Source organism: Microcaecilia unicolor, chromosome 5, assembly GCF_901765095.1.
Source record: "Microcaecilia unicolor chromosome 5, aMicUni1.1, whole genome shotgun sequence".
Taxonomy (NCBI): Eukaryota; Metazoa; Chordata; class Amphibia; order Gymnophiona; family Siphonopidae; genus Microcaecilia; species Microcaecilia unicolor.
The window spans coordinates 105,428,639-105,452,425 of record NC_044035.1 but is presented as its reverse complement, the minus strand read 5'-3'; the positions used below and the strand labels follow the sequence as shown (position 1 = coordinate 105,452,425).

At 45.9% G+C, this 23,787-nt stretch overlaps 1 protein-coding gene across 1 annotated transcript in view; it reads left to right on the top strand.

Moving 5' to 3' along the window:
* Nucleotides 1-23,787, top strand: part of LOC115471270 (putative hexokinase HKDC1) — a 220,313-nt gene that overhangs the window by 48,608 nt on the left and 147,918 nt on the right. The window contains exons 4-5 of the mRNA XM_030204972.1: nt 21,992-22,111; nt 22,723-22,818. Of these exons, the coding sequence (XP_030060832.1) occupies nt 21,992-22,111; nt 22,723-22,818 (216 nt within the window). The remainder of the gene's footprint in view (nt 1-21,991; nt 22,112-22,722; nt 22,819-23,787) is intronic.

Below are 23,787 nucleotides of genomic sequence, written 5' to 3'. Positions count from 1 at the left end.
AGACAATCAGGTTGCCATGTACTACACCAACAAGCAAGGGGGGCACAGGATCTCGCCCTCTGTGTCAGGAAGCCGTTCAGATGTGGATCTGGGCATGCCATCACGGCATGATTCTCCAAGCTACTTATCTGGCAGGGTTAAACAACAGTCTGGCCGAAAGGATGAGCAGAATAATGCAACCTCACGAGTGGTTACTGAACATGGGTGTCGCCCGCAAGATCTTCTGAGCGTGGGGCACCTCCTCGGTGGATCTTTTTGCCCTCAGATCAATCACAAAGTCCCTCAGTTCTGTTTCAGACTTCAGGCCCATGACAGGCTAGCGTCAGATGCCTTTCTCCTACATTGGGGGATAGGCCTTCTGTATGCGTATCCTCCCATACCTCTAATAGGGAAGACTTTGCTGAAACTCAAGCAAGACTGCGGAACCATGATCCTGATTGCACCCTTCTGGCCAAGTCAGATTTGGTTCCCTCTTCTTCTGGAGTTGTCCTCTGAGGAACTGTGGAGATTGGAGTGTTTTCCAACCCTCATCACCCAGAATGAGGGGTCGCTTCTGCATCCCAACCTCCAGTCTCTGGCTCTCACGGCCTGGATGTTGAGAGCTTAGAATTTGCCTCCTTGGGTCTTTCAGAGGGTGTCTCTCGAGTCTTGCTTGCTTCCAGGAAAGATTCCACGAAGAGGTGTTACTCTTTCAAATGGAGGAGGTTTGCTGTCTGGTGTTACAGCAAGGCCCTAGATCCTCTTTCTTGTCCTACACAGACCCTGCTTGAATACCTTCTGCACTTGTCAGAGTCTGGTCTCAAGACCAACTCCTTAAGGGTTCACCTTAGTGTGATTAGTGCTGATCACCGCCGTGTAGAGGGTAGGTCTATCTCTGGACAGCCTTTAGTTGTTTGCTTCATGAGAGGTATGCTTTTGTCAAAGCCCCCTGTCAAACCTCCACCAGTGTCATGGGATCTCAACGTCATTCTCACCCAGCTGATGAAAGCTCCTTTTAAGCCACTGAATTCTGCCATCTGAAGTACTTGACCTGGAAGGTCATTTTCTTGGTGGCTGTTACTTCAGCTCATAGAGTCAGTGAGCTTCAAGCCTTGGTAGTGCATGCACCTTACATCAAGTTTCATCACAACAGAGTAGTCCTCCACACGCACCCTAAATTCCTGCCAAAGGTGGTGTCGAAGTTCCATCTGAACCAGTCAACTGTCTTGCCAACTTTCTTTCCCTGTCGTCATACCCACCCTGGCAAAAGCAGTTTGCACACCTTGGACTGCAAGAGAGCATTGGCCTTTTACGTGGTCCGGACAAAGCCCTTTAGACAGTCCGCCCAGTTGTTTGTCTCCTTTGATCCCAACAGGAGGGGAGTCGCCATTGGAAAACGCACAATCTCCAATTGGCTAGTGGATTGCACATCCTTCACTTATGCCCAAGTTGGGCTGACTCTGGAGGGCCATGTCAAGGCTCATAATGTTAGAGCCATGGCTGCGACAGTGGCTCACTTGAAGTCAGCCTCCATTGAGGAGATTTGCAAGACTGCAACATGGTCATCACTCCACACATTCACATTTCACTACTGCCTCCAGCAGGATACCCGACGTGACAGTCGGTTTGGGCAGGCGGTGCTGCAGAATCTGTTCGGGGTTTAGAATCCAATTCCACCCCCTTAGGCCCATTTTTGTTCTTGTTTACGAGTTCAGGTCAATCTATGTTATGTCCTCCCCGTTGTAAGGCCCAATTGACCAATGTTCATTGTTTTGAGTGAGCCTGGGTGCTAGGGATACCCCACATGTGAGAACAGCAGCCTGCTTGTCCTTGGAAAAAGTGAAGATACATACCTGTAGCAGGTATTCTCACAAATCCGCCCACCTCCCCTTTGGAGTTGTTGTTGTTTATTGTTTATTTGATTTTTTAGTTAATTGAGCGGGAACGCTCACGCAACAGGCGGGAAGATGGCTGCGCTGCACGCGCACCAGAAGACTCTGGCAAAACATTTTCTATATTTTGCTTGCAAAAATTGCCGATTCCCAGGCCGACGCGAACGTCGACCCACATGTGAGAACAATCAGCCTGCTGTCCTCGGAGAATACCTGCTACAGGTATGTATCTTCACTACACGGTAATCATTTTTCTGTTCCTGGAGGTATCACATTTACCAAAAAAAAAAAAGAGCTACAGTGGGATTTAAACCTGTGTCCCTTGGGTTACAGTACATTTCACTAACCAGCGGGCGACTACTCCGTTCTGCAAGGATTTATTGTGGCAATTTTCCTAAGAATACTGCCAGACAGACATCCCTGTTCCTTGTTATCTCCAGTGAGATGGATGGGGTTCTTTTGGACATTATGATCAGAACATCCCAATGCTAATTTGCACATTTTATTGAAAATGCCCCTCTATATTGTCTATAATTTACTCATTTTTTTCCATGATGCAATCTCATCTCTACAGCTTCACACAATGGAAGCTTTAATAAAGACTTTATTCTGGGACACCATTTGGTTTTTAGATCCGTGACCTTATATTTATCCTGATTAATGAATGTTGTGTCAGTTTTGGATGGAATGGAAATAATTGTAAAGCTCCCGGCCACTGGGTGATTCTGAAATGCAGCCCTCTGCTGGCCGGGGTCTCACTTGCCAGTCTCCTCGGAGTTCCCCTGTCTCCCAAACCAAGCCGTGTATTGCAATTGGCCAGGCAAACTGCAAACTGCTCAGCCACAGACAGTTCCAACCAAAGCAGTTCAAAGCCCCCAGGGATAAATCCTGGGTAACTCCAGCAAGCACAGCACAGAAGCAAACAGTTCAAAACAAAGTGGTTTCCTTTATGTTTGTAGCATCATGAGTAGAATAATAAAACAACTGATACCATCCCAAAGAAAGAAGTGCTTGGATAAAATCTGATCCTGACCTCAAGCTCCAAATGCAAATTAAAATCTCCTAACAGTATAATTCTATCAACTGAGATTCCCTGTTACAGGATCACTTTTACTAATGAAGAATAATCAATGTGAAGGAGCATGAACTGCTCCAAACCTATCTGACAGATTAAGACTGAGAACCACATGCACAAAACCTAACGAGCCAGCAACGTGGTTTTTACACTGGTTCTAGCCGGTTTAGCGAGCAAGGAGTAAAGCAAGACATGCACAAAAGGTTTCTCCAAGCTCTTTTCCTGTCACACTAGCAGCTAACAAAAATTGTATGCAAAATTATTATAATGAGCTAATTACTATACAAATGTGCATGCAAAGCAATGCACAGCTGTTTTCCCAGTGATACACTGAAGCAGCTCCTACCTTTACCATGGAAAATTTAACAGGTGGTCAGGAGCTGCAGGTACTGCCTAGAATGACAGCTGAAACAGTGGAGGGAAAGGATGGAGGGAAGAAGCATCCCATCAGAGCTGATATTGATAAAGGCTGTGCTCTTGAAGGCTTTGCTCTTAGTGGCAGGCATAATCGCGGGTGACTGTTTCACTAGGCTGGCCACGACTGCTTCTCCTCACAAAGGAGATCGGACCTCAGCAGTGTATAATTTGCAGTTCCAAGAGCAGGCTCACTTTGCAATTTAGTTTTTGACCTGAAAGTATCTCTCTTGGGTCAGATAGGCTCATTCCCAAGGCTCATAAAAGTGCCTTCCCTTCCTTGCTAGCTAGTGCTTTAAAGGTAAACCGAGAAATCTGTGGCCATCACACTTTGGACTTTTCTGTTAAATTGCTCTTGATGCATTCCCTGCACTGCCTGTAGTAGTACTACAAATCCTACCCCCTGCTCCAGACATGGTGGGGAGGGAGCATTATATTCAGTCGTGTTTTGGTCATTACATGGAGCTACGCAGCACTGATGAGTTGGGTATTGAATGTAAATTTCTGTCTCTGTGGTGTGGAATCCATTTTGCAGGCTCAGCAGGATTCCATTCAAAGGGAGTGGGCAGCACCTTCCTCCCAGTGCACTCCCCACCAGCACTGCCACACCCACTGCCACTCTCTACACACTGCCTCCCATATCTAATAGAACCTGGCACTTGTGCTTGCAAGAAAACAAAACAATAAAACAAAAAATGCTACCTCTACTACTTTCATACACACAGCTGTGTGCATGAAAGCTGTCTGTGGCATGTGCACAGTAGCCGTGCTTAGCGACTGGCTGCTCTGCGCATGCTCAGCTGACCAACTGGCGCCCCCTCATCACATGCAAATGAACCTGTCTGCAAAAGCAGTGAGCAGCTCATTTGCATGCACTTTGCTTTGGGAATTGCTTTGTATTTCCAAATAGAGACAGATTCTTTATGGAGACCTTTGTGCATCTGGGTCTGAAACACTACAGCATGCAACCAGACCCTGGAAAATGACAGATAGTTTTCAGTGTTCTCTGGTTCCTCTCTCATTCTTTCTTTCATGATTTTCTTTAGCAATAACAATAAAATGTTTCATAGCATTTTCTTGGTTCCAGCATTTGTTTTTTACTTATTTTTCTGTCAATTTCTAGCTCTTGCCCTATCCTTTCTAGTTTCCAGCACAGAGCGGCTTAATCTGAATTTCCCAGGTGAGAGCTGACCTAAAATGGCATAACAGATTAGAATGAATTGCTCAGCACCACCCGGACCATAGCCAAAGAAGTTGTTTCTGTGGTAATTGAGTGGACCACTACCAGAACCAAAACAATCTGATTTAGGCTATTGGTTCATGGACCAAATTTCTGGTGCTTTCTATGTAATTTGGGTCTCCATGACCAGCTCTCATTGTTGGGCCACAAAGCAAAATCTTTTTTCTCACTCTCTCAATGCAGTCTTTCTTATACAAGCTTGGGCATGGGCAGGGGCCAAACTTACTCCAGTAGGCCATAGGATGTTAAACTGGGCTTTACCTGAGCACTCTTGATCAGTCCGGGAGCAAGTATTTCACTCTCACTCACAAGAATACTCTCCACACCAAGGAAAATACACTGCTTATTTCTAGGATAAGCAGCATAAAATGTAATGTACTGTTTTGGGATCTTGCCAGACACTTGTGACCTGGATTGGCCACTGTTGGAAACAGGATACCGGGCTTGATGGACTTCCAGTCTGTCCCAGTATGGCAACGCTTATGTTCTTATGATTTGTAGTTTATGCAAAAACAGAACTTTACTGAACTTCAGCAACTGGTAAAGAATCCATAACTTCTAATGTACAGATTGTATTTGGTTTAAGAGGTCTCCTCCCAGCCAGTCAGAGTTTCAGGATATCCACAATGAATACCCATGAGAGAGATTCGCATGCAGTGGAAGTAGTGCATGCAGATTTCTTTCATGAATATTAATTGTGGATATCCTGAAAACCTGACTGGCTGGGGTGCCTCCAGATCCAGGTTTGGAAACCACTGGGTTACAGTCTTATTCACTTAATGAACTGTTTGTTATAGGAATCCTAAAGTATGTGCATATTTACAACTCCTCCAGTCCATCACCCATCCCTTCAGAATACATAATCCTGTGCTTGTAGTGTTGGTAAACAAAAGCAAACTCCTCCAGGATCAGACCTCCCTATCTGTCCTCATCTCCAGAGATGCACTTCTCTGACCTGTACCTTCTGGCCTTGAACAGGCAGTTCCTGCTCCCGGGCTGGGTTCCTCTTACCCACCCAGAGTACTCCACCAGGGGCGTAGCCACGGGTGGGACTGGGTGGGCCCAGGCCCACCCAGTTTTGGTTCAGGCCCACCCAGCAGTGGAGGCAGCGGAGGGAGCAGGCTGAGCTCCGATCCCGCATCTGCCTCCCCAGCCCGCCACTGCCCCGCCCGCCGCCGCCCGCCGTACCTTTAAATATTACAGTTTTGCTGGAGTCGCGGGCAGCCGGCATTGAAGACATCGGCAGGCTTACGCCGGTTCCAGCAGCCTTCCCTTCCCTCGTTGCAAGTCGGATGATGGCTCCGCCCTCGTAGAAACAGGAAATACGTCAGAAGAGGGCGGAGCCATCATCCGACTTGCAACGAGGGAAGGGAAGGCTGCTGGAACCGGCGTAAGCCTGCCGATGTCTTCAATGCCGGCTGCCCACGACTTCAGCAAAACTATAATATTTAAAGGTACGGTGGGGGGGGGCAGGAAGGAAACAGGGCAGACGGGAGAGGAGAGGAGGGTTGCTGCACATGGTGGAAGAAGGGGAGAGGAGGGTTGCTGGATATGGTGGAAGAAGGGGAGAGGAGGGTTGCTGGATGGAGGGAAGGGGAGAGGAGGGTTGCTGGACATGGTGGAAGAAGGGGAGAGGAAGGTTGCTGGATGGAGGGAAGGGGAGAGGAGGGTTGCTGGACATGGTGGAAGAAGGGGAGAGGAGGGTTGCGGGACATGGTGGAAGAAGGGGAGAGGAGGGTTGCTGGATGGAGGGAAGGGGAGAGGAGGGTTGCTGGACATGGTGGAAGAAGGGGAGAGGAGGGTTGCTGGATGGAGGGAAGGGGAGAGGAGGGTTGCTGGACATGGTGGAAGAAGGGGAGAGGAGGGTTGCTGGATGAAGGGAAGGGGAGAGGAGGGTTGCTGGACATGGTGGAAGAAGGGGAGAGGAGAGAGGAGGGTTGCTGGATGGAGGGAAGGGGAGAGGAGGGTTGCTGGACATGGTGGAAGAAGAGGAGAGGAGGGTTCCTGGATATGGTGGAAGAAGGGGAGAGGAGGGTTGCTGGATGGAGGGAAGGGGAGAGGAGGGTTGCTGGACATGGTGGAAGAAGGGGAGAGGAAGGTTGCTGGATGGAGGGAAGGGGAGAGGAGGGTTGCTGGACATGGTGGAAGAAGGGGAGAGGAGGGTTGCTGGATGGAGGGAAGGGGAGAGGAGGGTTGCTGGACGTGGTGGAAGAAGGGGAGAGGAGAGAGGAGGGTTGCTGGATGGAGGGAAGGGGAGAGGAGGGTTGCTGGACATGGTGGAAGAAGGGGAGAGGAGGGTTGCTGGATGGAGGGAAGGGGAGAGGAGGGTTGCTGGACATGGTGGAAGAAGGGGAGAGGAGGGTTGCTGGATGGAGGGAAGGGGAGAGGAGGGTTGCTGGACATGGTGGAAGAAGGGGAGAGGAGGGTTGCTGGACATGGTGGAAGGGGAGAGGAGAGAGGAGGGTTGCTGGATGGAGGGAAGGGGAGAGGAGGGTTGCTGGACATGGTGGAAGAAGGGGAGAGGAGAGAGGAGGGTTGCTGGATGGAGGGAAGGGGAGAGGAGGGTTGCTGGACATGGTGGAAGAAGGGGAGAGGAGGGTTGCTGGATGAAGGGAAGGGGAGAGGAGGGTTGCTGGACATGGTGGAAGAAGGGGAGAGGAGAGAGGAGGGTTGCTGGATGGAGGAAAGGGGAGAGGAGGGTTGCTGGACATGGTGGAAGAAGGGGAGAGGAAGGTTGCTGGATATGGTGGAAGAAGGGGAGAGGAGGGTTACTGGATGGAGGGAAGGGGAGAGGAGGGTTGCTGGACATGGTGGAAGGGGAGAGGAGAGAGGAGGGTTGCTGGATGGAGGGAAGGGGAGAGGAGGGTTGCTGGACATGGTGGAAGAAGGGGAGAGGAGAGAGGAGGGTCGCTGGATGGAGGGAAGGGGAGAGGAGGGTTGCTGGACATGGTGGAAGAAGGGGAGAGGAGGGTTGCTGGATGAAGGGAAGGGGAGAGGAGGGTTGCTGGACATGGTGGAAGAAGGGGAGAGGAGAGAGGAGGGTTGCTGGATGGAGGGAAGGGGAGAGGAGGGTTGCTGGACATGGTGGAAGAAGGGGAGAGGAAGGTTGCTGGATATGGTGGAAGAAGGGGAGAGGAGGGTTGCTGGATGAAGGGAAGGGGAGAGGAGGGTTGCTGGACATGGTGGAAGAAGGGGAGAGGAGAGAGGAGGGTTGCTGGATGGAGGGAAGGGGAGAGGAGGGTTGCTGGACATGGTGGAAGAAGAGGAGAGGAGGGTTCCTGGATATGGTGGAAGAAGGGGAGAGGAGGGTTGCTGGATGGAGGGAAGGGGAGAGGAGGGTTGCTGGACATGGTGGAAGAAGGGGAGAGGAAGGTTGCTGGATGGAGGGAAGGGGAGAGGAGGGTTGCTGGACATGGTGGAAGAAGGGGAGAGGAGGGTTGCTGGATGGAGGGAAGGGGAGAGGAGGGTTGCTGGACGTGGTGGAAGAAGGGGAGAGGAGAGAGGAGGGTTGCTGGATGGAGGGAAGGGGAGAGGAGGGTTGCTGGACATGGTGGAAGAAGGGGAGAGGAGGGTTGCTGGATGGAGGGAAGGGGAGAGGAGGGTTGCTGGACATGGTGGAAGAAGGGGAGAGGAGGGTTGCTGGATGGAGGGAAGGGGAGAGGAGGGTTGCTGGACATGGTGGAAGAAGGGGAGAGGAGGGTTGCTGGACATGGTGGAAGGGGAGAGGAGAGAGGAGGGTTGCTGGATGGAGGGAAGGGGAGAGGAGGGTTGCTGGACATGGTGGAAGAAGGGGAGAGGAGGGAGGAGGGTTGCTGGATGGAGGGAAGGGGAGAGGAGGGTTGCTGGACATGGTGGAAGAAGGGGAGAGGAGGGTTGATGAAGGGAAGGGGAGAGGAGGGTTGCTGGACATGGTGGAAGAAGGGGAGAGGAGAGAGGAGGGTTGCTGGATGGAGGGAAGGGGAGAGGAGGGTTGCTGGACATGGTGGAAGAAGGGGAGAGGAAGGTTGCTGGATATGGTGGAAGAAGGGGAGAGGAGGGTTACTGGATGGAGGGAAGGGGAGAGGAGGGTTGCTGGACATGGTGGAAGGGGAGAGGAGAGAGGAGGGTTGCTGGATGGAGGGAAGGGGAGAGGAGGGTTGCTGGACATGGTGGAAGAAGGGGAGAGGAGAGAGGAGGGTTGCTGGATGGAGGGAAGGGGAGAGGAGGGTTGCTGGACATGGTGGAAGAAGGGGAGAGGAGGGTTGCTGGATGAAGGGAAGGGGAGAGGAGGGTTGCTGGACATGGTGGAAGAAGGGGAGAGGAGAGAGGAGGATTGCTGGATGGAGGGAAGGGGAGAGGAGGGTTGCTGGACATGGTGGAAGAAGGGGAGAGGAAGGTTGCTGGATATGGTGGAAGAAGGGGAGAGGAGGGTTACTGGATGGAGGGAAGGGGAGAGGAGGGTTGCTGGACATGGTGGAAGAAGGGGAGAGGAGAGGGCAGGGGAGAGGAGGGTTGCTGGATGGAGGGAAGGGGAGAGGAGGGTTGCTGGACATGGTGGAAGAAGGGGAGAGGAGGGTTGCTGGATGGAGGGAAGGGGAGAGGAGGGTTGCTGGACATGGATGGAAGAGAGGGAAGGGAGAGAGAAGAAATGCTGGACATGGATGGAGGGGATGAAAGAATGAGGAAGGAGATGAGATGAGGGAAAAGGAAGAGAGGTGAAAAACTGCACATGGATGAAGAAAATAGGCAGAAGCTGGATCCACTAGACAGTCAAGTCTGCAGAGGACCCAGCTTTTACTTATGGATATAGAGCAAGAAATGAAGAAGAAAGGAGGAAAGTAAAGAAATAAATGGAAAGGAAGCCCTGGAAACGGAGTTAAGAGGACAGATAGCAGCAGAATCGGATACTGGGCCAGCATGATCAGAAAAACAGTCGCCAGACAACAAAGGTAGAAAAAAATCATTTTATTTTCATTATAGTGTTTGGAATATGTCCACTTTGAGAATCAGGTGCTCAACATTAAAAGTTTATATTTATTTACTTATTTATGGCATTTTATCCCACATTAAACATGAATTAAATTGGAACCTGGGGTCATTTAATTTTTTTTCCTGGAGACAGTAATGCATTGCCCCCCCCCCCCCCAGGCTCTCCCCGGCTATAGCCAGCTCTGCAATTTTGAGGGGAGGTGCACAGGTGGATGGGGGGGGGGGGGGGGTGCAGAGGTGGACCGGGGAGAGAGCCTGTTGTTAAACATTTACCAGCACACCACTGTCTAGTGCCCACCCATCCAACCTGTTGGCCCACCCAAAAATTGACTTCTGGCTACGCCACTGTACTCCACACTTTCATCTACTGCCTTTGGCTGACGATAACTTCCCCTTAGACTCAGCCTTGGGTTATCTGGCCTTTCCAGGATATCCCCTCGCCTCATGGGTCCTGGCGGGGGTAAAGGCTACCAAAGACCATCTGCTCAGTGAAACAACAACTTTTATCAACTCTAAACTTCAACCCCTGTCATTCAACACTAAGAAACATTTCCCTCTGCAACTTATCCCATAAACACACTCCCTGGGCTGGATCTTTGTCCACCCTCAGAGCTCACTCCTTCCCCCCCAGTAACTCTGGAGAGTTCTAGCATATTCTTTAGTAATCCCCATTATAATGGGGGATTGATTACATCTTCCTTCCACATTTCCCCTAGTTTCAGTGGATCCCAAGCCTGGTGCTGGAGGCACCCCAGCTAGCCAGGTTTTCAGGATACTCACAATGATTATTCATGAAAGAAATCTGCATGCACTTCATGCAAATCTCTCTCATGAATATTCATTGTGGCTATCCTGAAAAACTGACTAAATGGGGTGCCTCCAGGACCAGGTTAACTGCCCTAATTCCATAAACTTGCTCTTCCAATTTTACGAGTAGCGTGCTAAGTTGTGCATGGAAGATGTAGAAATGTCCGTTGCATGCAGAACTTAATTTAATAATTAGTTGCTAGTTGGTATTAACAACTAATTATTGGCTCTAATTGGTGTTAATTGATGCTAATTGACTTAAATGCCATTAGTTGCCATTTTATAAATTGCACACACCACATCTATCCAACCCAGCACTACTGCAAGGGTTATGGAACTGGGCGGGTCAGGGGAGTACTCAACAATAGCACATGCAATTTACAGAATACTAGCATTTGAATATCAGGGAGAAAAAAATACGCTGAAGCTTTTATTTATAGTCTAGGAGTTTTCCTGGATACTAACTTGACAAGGCAAAAATATATGGATCATATGATCTCTACATCTTCCTTTCAACTTCAATTTTTGAGTAAATTGAAAAATATAGTAACACCATATGACTTTCGGACGATTGTGCAGAGCTTGGTATTGACAAAAATTGATTTTTTTAATTCTTTATTTCTGGATATATCATCTCCCCAGATTCAAGCTCTGCAGATCATCCAAAATGCAGCTGCACGAGGAGTTTCAAAGTTTGAACATATCACTCCAACATTGAAAGCATTACATTGGCTTCCTGTATTGTATAGAGTTCCATTTAAGGGGTCCTTTTACCAAGCTGCAGCAAAAGGCACATGTTTTTAATATGCGCCAAGGCTCCCTTTTACCGCAGCAGATAAAAGGATAGGTCTTTCTTTTCGCCTGGAAATGGCCTTGCAGCAAGTAAAGCACTTGCCGCATGGCCATTTCAGGGGGAGCCCTTAGTGCCACTGTAAGGACTCTTGCACTAACCCTGAGGTAACTGGGCAGTGCGCCCTGATTACCACTGAGTACACACTGGCAGTACACCAGATATGATGGCACCCTGAGAGTGGGAAGTACCGCCAGACTGCTGCAGTAGCCTGTCTGTACATCCTGTTTAGCGAGCGGTAAGCCTGCGTTTGGCTTACTGTCGCTTTATAAAAGGGGCCCTAAGATTCTTGTATTGATTTATCAATGTATACCTCTCTATATAAAACGCACTTCCAACGTTCTAATGAAGCCTCACTCTCCCAACGTTCTAAAAGTGAAGTGGCTAAGATCGATTTTGCGCAATGAGTGGTAAAGTGGCTAAGATCGATTTTGCTACATGAGTGTCTGCCCCGCCCATGCGTCACAACGTGATGACGTCAAGGGCAGAGCAATGACACTCACCCAATCGCATCGCTAACCCTATTTGACACGTTGGAGGTGCCTTTTCTACAGAGAGATGACGTCCCATTGGAAGGTAGGAGGCGTAGCATCCACCCTTCGCAACGCCCCCCCCCCAAAGTCGCCGCAACTCACCCCTACACCCACCCCAGGTAGCCACCACTACCACCCTGCACCACCCCAAGCACACAGCGACGCAGGCAGGAGAAGGAGTACACACATGTCACTCCCTTCCTCCATCCCTCCCACTTCAAGGCCCCTCACGCGCCTCCCACAGAGTTCCACACTCCCCCCTCCCTCCGATTGCAACACCCCCCCTCCACGTTACTGACCCCTGGACCCCCCTGCTGCGACCCTCTGGACACCACCCTTTCCTCCGAAAAACCTCCCTCGAGGCCGTCGCCTACCTCTGCTAATGGAGCTGAACTTCTCTTCTCGCCTGCGGGGCGTGGCTTGATGAAGGAGTATCTGTCAAACTCTCTGTGCGTGCGTCTGACATCAGACGCACGCACAGAAACTTCAACAGATGCTCATTCAACAAGGAACACCCCGCAGCCGAGAACAGAAGTTCGGCTCCGTCAGCAGAGGTACGCAGAGGCTTCGGGGGAGGTTTTCCGGAGAAAAGGGTGGTGTCCAGAGGGTCGCGCCACGGGGGGGCCAGGGGCAAGTAACGCGAAGGGGGGGTGTTTAAATCGGAGGGAGGGGGAGTATGCCACTCGATGGGAGGGGCGTGAAGGGGGCCTTGAACTGGGAGGGAGGGGGGTCTGCAACTCGAGAGGGGGCTTGAGTCTGGAACTCATAAGGGAGGAAGAGAGGGAGGGGCGGAGGGGGGTCTGCAGGGAGGGAGGGAGGAGGGTCTGGAACTCGGGAGGGAGGGAGGGAAGGAGGTCTGCAACTCGGAAAGAAGGAAGGAAGGGAGGGAGGGAGTGGGAATTTACCTTGCTAGCGCCCGTTTCATTGCGTTTCGAAACGGGCCTTTTTTACTAGTATTTCTTTATTTGTTACATTTGTATCCCACATTTTCCCACCTATTTGCAGGCTCAATGTGGCTTACATAATACCACATAGTGCCTTAATGGCAATCGCCAGTTTCGGTATGAACAAATACAAAGTGATATAGTAGTAGAGTAAAAGTTCATGTGTGACAGACACATTGGGGAATCATAAGGAGGAGATTAAGTTATGTCCAGTACAAGCTATGGTTTTGTTATGTTGCAGGTGTGTAAAAGGATGCCGCCACTTTTGTAGAGAAGGCCAGACGAATTTCATATTTAATATAAACAGTTTACTCATTTGTTTAGTGTACAAGCTGATTACCATCAATAGGGGTAGTCAGGAAGCATTTCTATACTCAAAGCATATCTACACACACAAGCAATATACAGCAAGCTTAAGGCAAATCAAAATGCTATACACAGACAAAGAAAAATTCAAAAATGCTTACTTATTTCTTTGTTCCACTCTCCTTATAATCTTCTCCTGATATCACGTGCTTGCAGGCTGTACCATACCATAAATCCTACAGCAGAACATATGCTGCATCTGGTTCCCATTATCCCACAGACTTTCTGGAGCCTGCCTTTGGCTGATGTGGGCCTCATGTCTCAGGAGATTTAGTTTAGTGTTGAAACAGCTTGTTCTGCATGATCTTTGAAGCTTTCCACTTCTATTATTTTATGCTTTTATTCAACATTTTTATGCTTTTATTCAACATCCTCCCTTTTGAGGACTGATTGTTTCAGGCCTCAAACATCTGTTTCAGCTCCAGTCTGTTTCCTTACCTCCCTTCTAAATCTCCTCCCCCTTGTTATTTATGATATGCTGTGCCTGCAAGCTCTGCCTTTTCATCATCTTTATCATACATCTTTCAATATTTCTGCTGACATATTAACGTTCTATTCATTCCTGATTTCAGTTACCATTATCATTTTAAAAGCATCCTGGCACATCTTTGCAAACATGCTAATACATATTGCATTAAACAGATTCAATTGTACTAGGGTACAAAATTTATATCTCTTGAGGTATATAATTTATAGGACAGTGAGCTTCATCACAGGGGAATACACTGTCATTCATTCTTACTTTTCATTAGCTGATGTGGCATTAAAAATTACACAAATTAAAAGCATAACATTCATTGAATCAGTTGTTACAACATTCTGCGTGTAAGTGCACTTTATCAGGGGAATGTGTTCAGTTGTCATACTATTAATCAGACACCAAAATGATGTCTGTGGATACTTGTCCGTAAGCAAGGCTTGCTTATAAATAGTCTCATTTGTCCAATGAAGTCCCTTACACAGGTATTATTGGGATAACAGTCATGATTTTATCATTGTAGTCCCATATATCATAGCTGGCAAGGACAAGGATGATGTCAGTCAGTGGGCACATATGATACAATCAGTCAAATTCAACATCTTGGCCGCTGCAACAAGTCTATTATCATATGTGTTCATTGTCCATTAACAAACAACAACAGTCCAATACCATCATGTTTATTCTTTGTCCATTTCAGTATTATTGATTCGTCGAATATCTGATAAATGTATCCAGGAAGTATGACCTTCCAGACGGGCAGCGGTCTGAGTAAGGGCCGTGATAGCAAAAGGCCCTACATACACAGGATCTTTCCATGTTTTATGTGTAAAGTTCTTTCGCAGTACTAGATCACCTACTTTAAAAGCACAAACATCATTAGTAGTCCCTGCCTGTGATGCTACATTTGTTCGGATCATATCACTTGTCAGGTTCAACATAGGTTGTAGCTTTTGCCAGTACTGAGCTGTGCTATCAGTACTTGCTGTCTGCATCGGGAAGAAATGACGTCCTGTCTGAATTTGGAATGGGGTCAATTTAGTACGCCCATTAGGTTGGGCCCTTATAACCATCAAAGCTAATGGTAACAAATCAAGCCAGGTATATGGTTTACCTGCTGTTTCCTTGTTTAAAGCCTTCAGTAATACTCTCAATTTAGTTTTTAAAATACCATTGTAGCGCTCCACCAAACCATTGGAGGTGGGGCGATACACTGATACTTTTCTGTGTGTTAAACCCATAATCGTTTCCATTTCTTTCAAAACACTGTTATTAAAATGTGTCCCGTTATCAGAAATTATTCTAGACGGACACCCATGCCTTGGCATAATATGAGTTACCAGGCATTGTACCACTTCATGTGCTGTCTCCCTTTTACATGGAAATGCTTCTATCCACCTTGAAAAAGCATCCACCCAAACTAACAAATATCTTTTTCCCTGCACTGGAACAATCATATCGGTGAAATCGATATACCATTCTTTTGCTGGGCCTTCTGGTATTGGAAGTGTCCCAGGTGATATTTTAGGACCTCGTTTAGGTATGTTAATATTGCATACCATGCAATTTTGCACAACCTGTTGAATCAGGTTATCAATTTTTAAAGTCCAAAATCTTTGCTCAAATTGTTGCTTCATTGTTTCCTTATTCCAATGCATGGTTGCATGCCACTCAGCCAATACCTTAATCGCCTGGCTCATTGGCATACAAGGTAATCCTTCTTCTGCATTAAACCATTCACTTCCCAATTTCATACATCCTCTCTTCAACCATTTTTCACTTTCCTGTCCCTCTGGCTGCCACATTTCAATCTTATCTACATTCGTAAGTGGCCCTTCCTGTGTCTGTCTAGTATTATACAAAATCTTTTCACTTTGCTTAACCACCTCCGTTGCAGCTGCATCAGCCATTGCATTACCTAGTGCCTCAAAGGTTGGCCTTTCAGTGTGGGCCGGGGTCCACACAACTGCAGTTTTTCTACCTTCACATTCCCTTTTTGCCAAAATTTCAAACAGCAATTTCCAATATGTGTAATGTTGTAGATTTTTACCTGCACTGGTTATCATCCCCCTACGCTGCCATTTTAATATATGATACTGTAGTGAACTTGCAACGTAACCACTATCAGTATATATAGTGACATTTTGAGTCATATCAGTGTGTTGTAAGGCTGTAATAACGGCTAAAAGTTCAGCATGCTGTGCAGTCTGATCAGGAGGGGTTTTATATTGTACTTGCATTATCTTTCTTAGATTCTCATCTACCTGCACGCAGGCAAAGCCTGCAACAGTCCTTTCACAAGCTCCATCTGTAAACCATATTAATCCATCAGATAAGGGTTCAAAAGTAAGACAGTGAAATGTAGGGATTTCTATAGTATCGATCTCACCCTTTTGATCGACAGGAAAAAGCAGATCTATCTTATTTCTCTGTTCTTTAGTTAATGGTATTATTCTTATATCTTGTCCTAAAAGTACTGCTTGATATTTTCCAAATCTAGTGGCTGTCAATGCCGTCTGGCTAGGGCTCAACAGCATTTTAATCGTGTGGTTAGTATGTATTACAATAGGAACAAAAGGCATTTGTGCTCTCCATTTACCTACTGCTGCCACAATAGCTGTCAGTAACTTTGGTATTTCTTTCATTCCCTTCTCCACATGATTAAAAGAGCCTGACAAAAAAGCTACTGGTGCATTTACTTCATTGTTTTGATTAATCATAGCTGCCCAACTATTTCCCATGTCTTTTACCCACAAATGCACAGGTGATTGGATATCTATTACTGCTAACGGTCCTGGGGATAACAAATCCCTCACAATCTTAGCCAATATTATCTTATCCTGCTCTTCCAATACAATTAATGTATTCTTTAGTGTGGCTGCGGGCAGTTTCAAATGTTTATAAAGTCTCATTACTTTTTGTGTATAATTTGGTATCCATTGTCTGCAGTAATTTAACATTCCCAAAACAGCACGTAACTGGGTAACTGTTTGCGGTACCGGAGTCTCATTTAAAATAGATATAACTTCCGGTATAATGACCTTATGTTCTGCTGAAACATTTTGTCCTAAAAAGGTGACAGTAGACTGAGCTATAACACATTTTTCCCTGTTACATTTATATCCTAACTCTCCTAATAACAAAAATAATTTTCTAGTCCATTCTAGACATTCTGTTTCAGTCTCAGCAGACAGTAGAATATCATCTATATAGACAAACAATGACACCGTGTCAGGCAATTGACTCCTGAAATCCTTTAAATCCATCATTAGTTGTTTTGAGAATACCGATGGACTATCAGTAAAGCCTTGAGGCATCCTAGTCCACCTGTATGCCTCATTCTGTACTATAAATGACGTCAAATCCCTAGACTCTGGATGAAGAGGTATTGAAAAGAATGCATTAGACAAGTCAATAACAGTGTTATATGCATATATATTCTGGGTATGCAAACGTGTAGCAGGATTTGCACAAATCGGAAATTGATTTTTTGTAACCTCATTTAGCTCTCTTAAATCATGTACTATCCTTACATTGTTTTCTCCTTTCGGGACCGGAAACAATGGGGTATTGTACGGGGATACTGAAGGTTCAATAATACCACATTTCAATAATTTATCAATGTGTTCCAAGGTTTTGGATACTAATTTAGGTCGTATGGGGTAAGGGTCTTGCTTCGGCCCCTTTGCCCCTTCTATTAATTCTATCTTATGGGGTTTTGCATTTACGGCTAGTCCATATGGTGAATCACTTGTACTCCAAATATGTTGTGGTAATTCTTCCATAACCCTTACTTTATTTTCATTATTCAACTGCTGGACCATAGTGAGCAAACTTGGTATTTCTTTATTTCCAAAATCTAAACACAATCCTAATTGAGACAATAAGTCTCTACCACACAAATTTACTGGGCAATCAGGTGCCACTAAGATGGGTACCACAGCCTCCCTCGAACCGTGCGGTTGGCATTCCAATCGCACCAGAGTCGGTTCTGTTAGCCTTTTTCTTTGTTCTATCCCCGTAAATCCCACTGTTGTTCTATACTGATTTGAAAGCTTAACTCCCTGCGGTTTTGCACATAACACAGAGGTACTCGCCCCTGTATCTATCAAAAATCTCACAGAAGTTCCATATTTGCCAATTGTCAATGTAATAAAGGGTTCCCTTGTGTCTAATCTGAAAATCATTCCCTCTTCCTGACACGGGTTTGCTTCCAGTCAATAGCATTGGTCTGGAATATTCTGCCAAGTTGGAAAGGCATTTACAGTACCCTGTCTCTGTACTGCCACTCCTGGTCCCTGTGATTGCGTCGCTGGCTGCTGTATTGCAGTCTGCGGGGCACTCGCAGGTATCCCTACTACTTGTGGCATTAATCCTTGCTGCGTCTGCATTTGTACTTGGGGCATTCCTGCATTCTGATAACATTCTGAGGCATAGTGACCAAATTGCTGACATCCCCAACATTGTACATGTGCCCTTCTATTAGGTGATAGTCCTGATCCTTGCATCCCTCGACCTCTACCCCTGCCTCTAACCATGCCTCGTCCCCTTGGTTGGTACGGCCGGCTATATCCCGGTTGTACATAGTAAATGACCTGTGGAGGTGAGGCAGAGGGCATCACCATTGTTTCCTGTTTTTTATTTCTATCCTGTTCCTTACTTTCCAAATCTTTTAACTGCATAGTCATTAACTTAGAAGTTAATTTTGCCTGTTCTTTCTGAGGGGTTTCTATCATTTTCCGATGCACATTGCTAAAATGCATCAAAGTCTGTCTTATTTCTGGCCATGGTTTTGAAGACAGAGCAATAACAGCATCCAAATTTTTACGCATATTACCAGGCAAGGTAGACATAAAAAGATGCAAAAACACGGCAACATTATGAGCTACATCCGCATCCTGCCCTGTCTGTGCTTTATACAAGGTCAAACACTGCGTTAAGTGGGCTGCAAAATCAGTCTTTGGATCCCACTTACTACCGGTAATGGCTGAAAAATCAATTGGGGTTGGGTACATAATATGCAACGCTGTAGAAAGCTGCGCCTTAATTTGTCCCGCGTAGATATCCCCGTCGGCCGTATATGACGGCAGGCGCGGATATCCACATTGTACTGCCAATTGAGAAATATTAATGCCCGAGGCTGCACACAAAGCTTTAAAATCACCTATAGTCAATAGAGTGCCTGCTGTAACCTGTTCTATCCCTTCTAACCACATGCGGGCTCCTTTCACAACACTAGGAATTTTGGAAATCAACATTGTAACATCTACAGGAGTATATGGTTTATAATGCTGCATGCGGTTTCCTCCTGCATCTATTCGTGTCATGACTGGGAAGGCTGATTGATTACATGCCCCCTCCATCAGCCCTTCCTTTCCTTTTTCCAATTTAGATGAGGAATGTAAGGAATGGGCAGCGTCCTCAGCCTCCATTTTGGCCAGAATCTTAAACCAATTATCCCAGTATTCTAAGCCTTCCCTTACGAAGGAATCTTTTCCTAAACCTGAACCATGGCGCAGTACTGCTGAGGCAAGGACTTCAATATCCTGTAATGTTCCAGGACCTCCCTGGTGGCATGGCATTTCAATACGGCGCGAATCAAAAAAATGTTTTGTTGCCCCCCACCAGTCCTCACCATATTTAGTGCAGCCTGTGTCAGCCATTTCTTTCTTAACATTCTCTTTCCGGAAGATGACAGGAACAGATTTATCTGTTACTTTGTCAACCTTACCAGGGAGTATGTCCCCTTCTGGAGAGCATACCCGAATTTTACCCTCAATTTGGAACTGCGTTGCCAAATCATATTGTTCTGATGTAATTAGAGTTTTCAAATCAGGGTAAGTGCCTGATTCTGCACTAGATTTTCCTTTTTCTTTCTGTCTCACCCATTTTTTTTCCTTTTTCTGTTCCCTAATCCCCACATCACTGTCCTCATTATCCCCTCCCTTTTCACTTTCTGACTCACTGGGGGGGTCATCAAGAGCCGAATACCCAGAGCATGGCACAGGGCGCTTTGCCTTGGATTCCTTCATTTTATCAGTCGCCCTTAGGGGGCACAACGTGTCCCTGCTAGATTCATACGACGGGGGATTATTTCTTTCTGCTTCTTTTTGTATCCTATCTACATCAGCATGAAACAGATCTGCTGCTAAAGAAAATAAATTCCAAATTGTAAGATGCTTCTCTAAGCTTTTCTTCTGCCTAGTTTTATTTTTATTTTCTTGTAAATAGCTCAGGAGAGATAATAATTTTGGACGATCAAACGATCCATCCTGAGACCAGCTCAAAACAGAATCTTTTGCATCATATTTGATCCATTTCTCATGTATCTTTTCAATCTGTTTTTTTTCTAATGGGAATAATTCTATGACATGCTGCAAAGGGGAGCATTTTTTTTGAACTATCTAAATCTAAATACATAGCATATACAGGAGGCTTTTCTTTCTTATCTGCCCCTTTCCCTTTCATTGTATTCTGACTATTACAATTTCTCCTATAAAGCCACAATCTACAAAAATATACTAATGCACTTAAACAAAGAAAATATACAAAAAAGAAAACTACAAAGCTAAACAAATATACCAGTAATAAGGCCACAGTGTAAGCTTACTCACGCGTCTTCTTATTTCTCTTTTTAGCAAGCCCAGGAGTTATCACCTGTATGTCCACGTCAGTAGTTTGATCAATCCCACATCAGTGGAGCACAGAAATCATCAGGTTTAAACAACGCTTGCTTTGCTTTCAATCCTGTAAAAAACTTCATTAACAACAACTTAATTTGTCCTTCGTCTCGCCTTCTCTTTTCCGTGTGCGGCCTACTCCTGGCTGGCTCGCCACTTTTGTGTAAAAGGATGCCGCCACTTTTGTAGAGAAGGCCAGACGAATTTCATATTTAATATAAACAGTTTACTCATTTGTTTAGTGTACAAGCTGATTACCATCAATAGGGGTAGTCAGGAAGCATTTCTATACTCAAAGCATATCTACACACACAAGCAATATACAGCAAGCTTAAGGCAAATCAAAATGCTATACACAGACAAAGAAAAATTCAAAAATGCTTACTTATTTCTTTGTTCCACTCTCCTTATAATCTTCTCCTGATATCACGTGCTTGCAGGCTGTACCATACCATAAATCCTACAGCAGAACATATGCTGCATCTGGTTCCCATTATCCCACAGACTTTCTGGAGCCTGCCTTTGGCTGATGTGGGCCTCATGTCTCAGGAGATTTAGTTTAGTGTTGAAACAGCTTGTTCTGCATGATCTTTGAAGCTTTCCACTTCTATTATTTTATGCTTTTATTCAACATTTTTATGCTTTTATTCAACACAGGGTTCAAGCGTTTAAGTTGGATCATTAGGGTATGCCTTTTTGAACAGGTTAGTTTTTAGTAATTTCCGGAAGTTTAGGTGGTCATATGTTGTTTTCACTGCGGTCGGTAATGCGCTCCATAGTTGTGTGCATATATAGGAGAATCTGGATGCATAGGTTGATTTGTATTTGAGGCTTTTGCAGCTTGGGAAATTTAGGTATGTTCGTGTTGTTGTGTTTCTGGTTGGTAGGTCTATAAGGTCTGTCATGTAACTCGGGGCTTCGCTGTATATAATTTTATGAATCAGGGTGCATATATGAGATTGTTCCAACTTATTTTCAAACTGTTTTGCAATTATATAAACCAAAACAAGTATTAAGATCAGAGTCATCTTAACACCTCTGTTTACCCTCTCCTGTATCATTATGTAGAGAAAACAAATTGCGAGCTTTCTCTATTGCTGCTCCATCCTTATGGAATACTTTACCTGGATACTTGAGATCATGTGATAGCATTCAACAATTCAAACATACACTAAAGTCACATTTGTTTGTAAAGACCTTTTTGGATAAATGAAGACTACTGTAATATTGTTTTTTTTTTCCTTTAGGAGAATTTTATTAATTATTTTTTATTGTGGATTGTTTTACGTTTAATGACTATGTATGACCTTTTGTTGCCCGCCTTGGACAAAGGCGGGATATAAATGTAGTAAATAAATAAAATAATGTGCCTCACTGCCTACAGGGGTGTGAGCATTTACACTAGCCATTGAGTTAGCATAATTTTATTTAGCTATTTATTTATTCGGATTTATTTACCACCTTTTTGAAGGAATTCACTCAAGGCAGTGTACAGTTGCTCACCTAAAGTTAGGTGCATAAATGCAGATTTATGCTAGTATTCTATAACAATAGTGAATACAATTGCCAATACAGAATATGCGCACAGCACATTTATTTACGGCACCTAATTTCAGGTGTCCCTATAAGAATTACCGCCATTGTGTTCCAAAGCCCCTAGTTCAGAGAGGTTTATCTAATTTGCAAGCTCCTTTCATTCTCACAGTCCAACAGCTAGTCTGTCTTTGATGGTTCATTCAACTTTTTCTCTCTTTGTCTTTTGCAGTTATTTGAATATGTTGCTAACTGCCTGGTTGATTTTATGGAGACAAAAAAATTAAAACATAAGAAACTACCCCTTGGTGCTACATTCTCGTTCCCTTGCAAACAGACTAAGTTAGGAGAGGTAAGAAAATACCTACGCAGCTAGAGGTCCAGCTGCTGGTGGGAGTTGTGTTTTCTTTGGAGGGGAAATGGGAAAGGAAATGGCCATGGCCCATATTTACGGGCAGACTTTCTAAATTGACCTGAATAGGAAAAGTATTATTTCTATGAGAAGAATTATCTGTACAGGAAGTTGTCAACGTGGGCTACCAGTATGATGTGTTATTTTACTGTTAACCCCAGCACAAGTTAGTGGTAAAATAACAAGTCTTAACCGTAGCCTACATTGATAACTACATCCCTTACCTGATTTCAGTACCCAGCTAAATTTAGAAAGGCCACTCCAGGAACACCCTAATCTAGTACATTGCTTAACCGGCTTAGGGGGAAGTTACTAAAATGGGCTATTATTAAGTCAGGTTATTTTACCACAAGTTGGGTTATTTTGTACAGGGTATCATTGCATAATTGAATAATTAGCACTAACTAGCTCATTCAATTAAATTGCACACACAAATTGGCCATCTGCCCAAATTTACACGTGTAATTTTTGGCAACTTTTATAGAATTAGGGGATAAATGTTTATTTTACTTTTGTGTTCCAAACTTTAAATTATGATATTATTTTTAAAGGGAGTCTTACTATCTTGGACAAAAAGCTTTAAAGCAGAAGGAGTTCAGGGTACAGATGTGGTCCACTCTCTTCAAAATGCCATCAACAAACACAAGGTACAGTACACGTTATAGTGAAGCCCTCATGGACTTGCTTCTAAAGGAATTCAGTTGTGCAATAGATGCCTTGTGTTCTGATCTCAAATGGATCTCTGGTATACTTTCATCCACTTGCTAACTTTCTGCCTGCTGGTACATTGGTTTAGATTTTATTGTTAAAGTCCCATCTTTTCCTGATATAAATTAAGCTGCTGTACCAGGGGCGTAGCCAGACCTTGCAGTGGGAGGGGGCCAGAGCCCAAGGTGGGGGGGGGCACATTTTGGTCTGTCGCCTCGCTACCTTGTTGCCCTGCCACTCCCCACCCACTGTTTCAGCAAATACCTTGGCCAGCAGGGGTCCACTACCACCGCCAGCTGAAGCCTTCTCCAGGGCCACCACATTGCCTGCCAGGCTCTCTCTTCCCCTTCACATCCTGCATGATCCTTTTAGTGAAACTGTACATGCTCAACTTCACTAAAAGAAGCATGCAGAACGTGAGGGAGAAGAGAGAGCAGGGCAGGCAACAGGGCGGCGCTGGAGACCAGCGCTGGACAAGGCTTCAGCTGGCAGGGGTTGGGGACCCCCCCCCCCCCCGCCAGCAAAACCAGGGGCCCAGAGGAAATTTTGGGGGCCAAGACCCCCGTGGCCCCAAGTAGCTACGCCAGGGGCGTAGCCACGGGTGGGCCTGGGTGGGCCCAGGCCCACCCAGTTTTGGTTCAGGCCCACCCAGCAGTGGAGGCAGCGGAGCGGAGGGAGCAGGCTGAGCTCCGATCCCGCCACTGCCCCGCGCCGCCCGCCGTACCTTTAAATATTACAGTTTTGCTGGAGTCGCGGGCAGCCGGCATTGAAGACATCGGCAGGCTTACGCCGGTTTCAGCAGCCTTCCCTTCCCTCGTTGCAAGTCGGATGATGGCTCCGCCCTCGTAGAAACAGGAAATACGTCAGAAGAGGGCGGAGCCATCATCCGACTTGCAACGAGGGAAGGG